Source organism: Zea mays, chromosome 1, assembly GCF_902167145.1.
Source record: "Zea mays cultivar B73 chromosome 1, Zm-B73-REFERENCE-NAM-5.0, whole genome shotgun sequence".
Taxonomy (NCBI): Eukaryota; Viridiplantae; Streptophyta; class Magnoliopsida; order Poales; family Poaceae; genus Zea; species Zea mays.
The window spans coordinates 248064845-248072082 of NC_050096.1; the positions used below are offsets into that span (position 1 = coordinate 248064845).

General features: G+C 43.4%; 1 protein-coding gene across 1 annotated transcript; it reads left to right on the forward strand.

Moving 5' to 3' along the window:
- The first annotated feature begins 3254 nt into the window (after positions 1–3254).
- On the forward strand, positions 3255–6761 carry LOC100193397 (uncharacterized). The gene is made up of 2 exons (NM_001138522.2): positions 3255–3493; positions 4943–6761. Exons 1-2 carry the CDS (start codon positions 3431–3433, stop codon positions 6191–6193), a joined length of 1314 nt encoding a protein of 437 aa, NP_001131994.2. The 5' UTR covers positions 3255–3430; the 3' UTR covers positions 6194–6761.
- The last annotated feature ends 477 nt before the right edge of the window (positions 6762–7238 follow it).

A 7238-nucleotide genomic window follows, 5' to 3' on the forward strand; every position in this document is an offset into this window, starting at 1 on the left:
TTAATTCTAAATGCACAAGTTTTGATTAATTTACTTGCAGGCATAGGGTAGTGGCAGACCTCAGTACGACACGACTCCGACTCCACCAGCAGACCCCTCGCCTTCACATGGTGATGCATCATAAGTAAACTTGTGTAACTTGATCAAGTTAAAGTTCTAAATCATGAACCTAAAACTGATTCTCTTTTTATAGGGTTCTATGATAGGTTCCCACGACAATTGATGCCACTATGGATGCCATGGGGATTTGCTCCATGATTGCCTCAGATGACGCCACAGATGACTCCACATGTGCCACCACTGATACCGCCCCCTCGATACCTTGGGGATATCCTCTTGTGGGACATTTACAAATACCTAGGGGATATGCTCCATTGCCGACATAGCCACCTCCATCACCTAGTGTGATAAGCTAAGTCTATTTTGAGTACTTTGAGCTTTAATTAAGGAAAATGTATTAATTCAAGCTTAATATTGATGGTAACATATGTACTATATCTCTTTGTAGGGTTCGTGTCCAGCTACGGACGATGCTACGAACTTCCTCAACCAGATCTTTAACACGAGCAACGAGCCTCCCAAATATCCACCTCAAGTGTGATGTATCGACAAATATGATTCATATGTGAGTGGCCAATGTTGTTTGGACTTATGGATGTGTTGTTTAGATTTCTGGACTTGTGTCTTATGGACTTGTGTATGTGATGTTTGGACTTGTGGACATGTAGACTTTGTTTAGATTATATGTGATGATGTTTGTGATGGTTGTCGTATGAAGTATTGTATGTATGTAATGATGCAGGTTTGAAAAACTATAAAACCTGTTCTAGAGGCTTTCTATCTAGGGAGGGAGCCAAAACATGTTTTATATTTTTTTCATAATCCAGTCAAGAACATCGGTTAAATCGACAGAGTTAAAGCCACATGGATTAATTACGTCGGCCGATCGACATACTTATTTACACGTGGCACAGCCGGAGACCCATGGGAAAAGCCAATAAGTATGTCGGTCAGTGCCCCGACACACTTATTGTATGAAGTATGTAAGTGCCCCTATGTATTTACTTCCACGTGGCTTGTCACGGAAGCTTGTGCTGGCTGCCGAGTGACGATTTTAAAGTATGTCGGCTGCACAAACATCGACATACTTAATACAATAAGTATGCATGCAATTCTAAATTGTCATACTTATATTAAGAACATTGGCACCGATGTATTTATAGGCTTAAGTACGTCAGAACAGTTACATGGGTTAATCAACGTATTTAACCTAAGTACATCAACCTATTAGAGTAAGAACGTCAGTTCTTGGCCGACATTCTTTAAACATTTTCCTATAGAGATAAAACCATAAGTATATCCAACCACCCACCTGTTCTTGGCAGACGACACAAGCTCCACCGCTTCACTTGAAGTATGTTTAGTCTTCGATGTGAATGTACCACTGCCAAACTACGTCACTTTATCCCCCATGGTCCTCTTTTGCCAGTGTTGTAGTGCTTTGCGAAGACTTTAATCGAAGGTTGGCCTCTGTGCGTCGTTGTCACCCACACAAACTTTGCCAAAGCCACAATGGCATTAGGAGTAAGATGATGCGGATGTACCTTGAAGTGGTCCAAGACTTATACCACCAAACAGTGACATGGCAGACGAAGGCCCGCATCGAAAAACACATCGAACACTACTACCTCCCCCTTTGGAGCCAGAGTTGTCTCTGACCTCAAGACACGCCCAGTCCCCGATCCAAAGTACCCAAGTTGCTGGAACTCATTCACATGCCCTGAGGAGATCCTTAAGCGCCCAAACTCCATAGACTCATCGCCCGCCATAAGGTGAGCACGAGATTCCGCTGGCGACGATGGCGACATGCTCAACGTGTTCTTCGTCGATGACGATTTTGTCGATGTGGCCTTGCTAGGCGATGACGATTAAGAAGGCGACATCACGTACCGACGATAGCGACAAGCATTCTGTTTGACACGAGCCATCACCTATGGCGAGCGGCAGCGCGTGAACAAGCACAAGACCAACAACATCGGTGTGGATGGCGACGGTCACAAAGAAAACGAGGAAAGCGTAAAAGAAAACCATAAAAATGATTGTGCAACATTTTTATATTCCAAGCCCGCATCAGAACTCAGAAAAGCGCACAGTGAAACGTCACACCAATCACGTCACCAAATTTCAATGGTCACTTATGCACCGCCCCAAAGTGTAGCCCAACTTGTGATCTATGGCAGCATTCGTTCCCTCTTTTAGAAGGACTTTGGGACCAGCTCATCAAGTTGAGCCACTCTCTCGGGGGCTACTATTGGGACGAGGGCCAATCTAGACCTTGATCACTCTTAACAGCTGGAGAACTTGGTCACAAACATGTATTGAAGTGGCCCCTTCGGAAGAAGGCGACATGACTACCAAAGGCACACGAGGGCTGGTCTACCCCGATGGCCCCTGAACATCAAGCAAAGGCACATATACTCCGAGTGGGTGTTGGACAGGGCTCGTAGGTAGCCGACCCCCTCGTGGGGTCGAGTCATAGCGGACACCGACCCCTCGACACCGGCAACCTTTGACCAAGATGAGAGTGAAGACTACCTGTGCAAAGGCTCGCTACGTGGAGAATCGACCCCAGATATAGGGTGGGCCGCACTGCCCCTCCTGTCGCTCCCAGGAAGGGTGTAATATGTTGTGTAACAGGGAATAAGGAAGCACTGGACTATAATTACCTGTTGTACAATATACTCTAGGAATGTAGCAGATAACTAGGAAAATGAGCGCACTAATTTATGTCTCAGGACCCTGATTACGCTATAAATACCCGTCCAAAGCATTTGAACCTTAAGCCATCTATTTTGTTATGCTTTGTGTCTCACGTGCTTCCGAGCGCTTGTGCCCACATGTAAGATTGCAACCGTTCGAACCAACACGAACATATCCAACGAACCATCTCTTTTGTCCATTCCAGTGTTCACAAAAGGAATGTAAGTGTAGGTTTGTGATATATTGAAAGTTTAACAAAATCTATAGAAAATAATGTTAATATTAAAAATTTTAGAGATAGTAATCATGAAAAATATAATTTTTAAATAATCTAAGCATAATACATAAAGACGGAAAGGCAACCGAATTGTTGAACACGGCTTGAGTCAGACACGCAAATGTCAAACCAGCTACGAAGAAAAGGTGGACGTGGGCCGCGACGGGTGACTGGTGTAGGAGACCTGACTGACTACGCGCGTCCACAGAGCTGTCTACTCCTTTGGTCCACGCTTTTTTCGCTGATGATCCCACCGTGACCGAGGTTTTGTCAAAAAAAAAAAAAAACAACAACAGTCCCTCCCCTCCCCTCCCTGCTCCTCTACCCCTTCCTCTCCCGGCGACCAGCTGGCCTCTCCTTTGTTGAGGCGAGAGACCCCCACCCGATCCGGCGATGGACGCCGCGTCCAGGCCGCCTCCGCCCCACGGAACAGGGGTCCGCGTCCGCGCCCCGCTGGTGAAGCTCCACTCCGCTCCTCTCCGCCTCCGTTCCCTTTTTTTCTTGTTAGTGGCTCAAAGACGCGTCTTTTAGGCCGGATTTGTTATACGGGGTGTTAGGAGTAAAGCTGCCGGCTTTGTGCTGGAAGCTTCGATCTTTTGTGGTCGGGGATGAGGATTTTGTTGTACGGATTGAGGGCTTTGATCGATCCCGTATCGGTTGACGGTCTGGATCTGGGTGCTTGCCTACTTGGGGCTGGGGCTCTTGTTCGCTTAGTTTTTTTGTGGTGTTTTTGCGCTTCAGGGCCACGAGGGAATCGCTGCTAGTTGTAGGAAAGAACCGGGGAAGCTGTCTTATCTCCTATAGTCTTCTTTTGATTTATACAGCGGATTCCGTCGATGGTAGTTCTAATACGTGGATGCTGCTGATCCCTGTTAAGTACAGAAGTACTACCATATGGGGTTTGCATAGTGCGCATGCTTAAGTTTCGTTTTCTCTAGTTGTGATTGTTCATCTTTTAAGTACAGTCACCGTAAATTGCATGAACTTGCGTCATGCTGCAGCGGTCCATTGTCTGCTCCTAATTGACGAACTGGGATTTCATTTCACATATTTCCAGCTCGAGTGTTGTGATATGTTCATTAATTTTCGAACATTCCACAGATTATCTGCTTATGTTCTGTTCATTTGAAGGAGGTTTTATAACAATTTTGGTCTAACTGATAAAACCAGAGATAATGAACCTTTCCTGTTCCATTTCATGAATAAGTTCAACAGTAGTTCAGTTGATGGCTGTCTTTAAACTGCTTACACACTCGTTCAGCCTACCTAGGACATTGGTCCATGTTTTTCGAACCAACTGTCCAACTGCATAATCTTTCAGTTGTGTAGAATTCCAGAACTGAGCTAGCCCTGTTGGGGACATTGTTTCAGCCTTTCAGGTCCTATGTTGATGAACTTACATGTATTAATATTGAAGTTAGTTCCATGAATTTAAAATTCTTGATTTGGGAGATCTGATCCATGATAAACTGACACATATTTTTTTGGCAAAGTTAAGTAATTCCCTTGTTCATGATTTCGCATGACATGCATTAATGCTCAAATCTAATTGATACATTATGGAACTGTAATTTGTAAGTAACACAGTTTACAATTTTTTCTGCAATCGAAATATGCTACAATTGCAAATCATCTTGGGGAGCTGATTCTTGATGGTAACATTTATTTGAAAAATTTGAACAAAAAGAAATTCTAGATGTAAAGAAACAAAGTTATCGATGCTGCTATGCATCCCTGAAGCTTCATTTAGGTTTTATTGCTCATGTGATTGGTTTGTGCCTAGAGTTGAAGTTCCTAATAATATTTTGGTGTTTTATTTATTTATTTATTTATTTATTTACCATTATTTATGTATCATTCTTGTCTGCCAATACAACTTCTAAACATTATATTATTGGCTGCCAGGTGGAGTCTGTCTCCTGCTACTGCAGATTAGATACAGGCCTTAAAACTGTTGTTGAGGCCAGGAAGTTTGTTCCTGGCGCGAAAATGTGCATGCAACCTGAAGTCAAACAAAACAAGCGCAAGTCAAGGGGCTCAAAAAAGGAAAGGTGCAGGACTCAAGCACCACTTTTACCTGGCCTTCCTGATGATCTTGCTATTGCCTGCCTTATACGAGTTCCTCGACTTGAACAGCCCAAACTCAGGATGGTTTGCAAAAGATGGAACCGTCTTTTGTCTGGGAATTACTTTTACTCCTTGCGTAAGAAAATTGGAGTGGCAGAAGAATGGGTATATGTCTTTAAAAGGGACCGTGAAGGGAAGATATCCTGGTATGCCTTTGATCCACTCCACCAGCTATGGAAGTCACTCCCACCAGTTCCACAAGAGTATTCAGAAGCATTGGGCTTTGGGTGTGCCGTTCTGAGTGGTTGCTATCTGTACTTGTTTGGCGGGAAAGATCCTTTGAGGGGTTCTATGAGGCGTGTTGTATTCTACAATGCTCGTACAAACAAATGGCACCGGGCTCCGGATATGATGAGGAAACGTCACTTTTTTGGTTCTTGTGTAATAAACAATTGTCTCTATGTTGCTGGAGGAGAGTGTGAAGGAATACAGAGGACGCTGCAGTCTGCAGAAGTTTATGATCCAAATAGGAACAGATGGGCCTGTGTTACTGAAATGAACAATGGGATGGTGCCTTTCATTGGAGTTGTATATGATGGCAAGTGGTTCTTAAAGGGGCTAGATTCCCATCGCCAAGTAACTAGTGAGGTCTACTTACCATCATCCAATACATGGTCAGCAATTGATGATGAGATGGTCACAGGCTGGCGGAACCCAAGTATTTCTTTCAATGGCCGTCTCTATTCAGCTGACTGCCGGGATGGCTGCAAGCTTAGAGTCTATGATGAGAACACAGGAACATGGACAAGGTTCATGGACAGCAAGCACCACTTGGGCAGCTCACGTGCCTTTGAAGCTGCAGCTTTGGTGTCACTAAATGGGAAACTCTGTGTCATCAGGAACAACATGAGCATAACTCTTGTTGATGTCTCCAACCCAACAATGAGTGTCGAGACAGATAGTGCGCGCATGTGGGAAACTGTTGTTCGGAAGGGCCAGCACAGGTCGTTTGTGGCGAACTTATGGTCGAGCATTGCAGGACGGAACTTAAAGAGTCACATTATCCATTGCCATGTGCTGCAAGTTTGAGGTCAGGTTTTGTTAGTGGGAACATGATCAAGTTTTTTAAGAAGCAAAAGGTTCAGATCAGTGACAGAACCCTCCATTTCGAAGGTAGTAAGGTTTCATTGCAGAATCGCGGGGAAAAAGGTCATTGGCGTGCCACTGCTGCCCCCAAAGTCCCAAATAGTTATTTGCTCTCTTCCAGAACTGAAAATTCCAATTACTTTCTGGCAACATTTGAAGACTCTTATCATTCATGGATAAGGTTTTTTCAGATTTTGAGTGCAAACCAGAAAGTGACTAGGAACTTCCCTAGTGTAATGACATTTTCCCCTTGCTGGCAGGCTGGGAAATGTGTTTGGTGGATATATTGGTCTCTTATCATATTTATCTATCTTTGCATTGTGTAATATGTGGCATCTTACTGTGTAATGTTGGTGTATATTGTAGCGGCGGACTAGCTAGACTCCAGGATTAGAGTAGTCAGGATTATGCCTATTATGCTTCAATTTTTTGTTGGAATGCCTGATATCCTCCGTTAATAAATATGTGTTAATAAATATGTGATACCGTGGGCTTTTTTAAAAAGATTGACCACTCGTCTTATTCAAAAAATAATAAGTTATCATTTATTTTTTTGATTTATTTTATCACTTAAGGTTCTTTGTATTTGACTTCAAATTTTACATTTTTGAATAAATATTTTAAATAAAGTGAGTGGTCAAAGTTTTTGAAAAAATTCAACGGTGTCATATATCTTCGAACGGAGGCAGTATACCTTATCTATGTGGGTGCTGGATAAATGCAAGAGAATCTGATGTTTTTTCATGCTATAGTTGAAACACACGCCGTTGTTTTCCAACTTAGTTTTAGCTATGAGTCGATGACCCCATCAAAAGAAGGCACGTGGTGTCGAGATGGTTGAAGAGTTCTCGTTGATGTTTCATGGAGAGTATCACATCATTCTAACATGGTTGTCACCTTTGTAACTTCGACGGTGTACCGAAATATGCGCTTGATCAAACACGGGCTTTGTACTTTTGATGCTTCCAGGGCCCAAGTCTGTTTGGTT

Bases quoted from the DNA above. Each gene is read 5' to 3' on its own strand.
- LOC100193397 (NM_001138522.2), top strand. From the start codon at position 3,431: ATGGACGCCGCGTCCAGGCCGCCTCCGCCCCACGGAACAGGGGTCCGC. The intron at 3,494-4,942 runs GTGAAGCTCCAC...ATTGGCTGCCAG, and splicing joins TCCGCGTCCGCGCCCCGCTG to GTGGAGTCTGTCTCCTGCTA.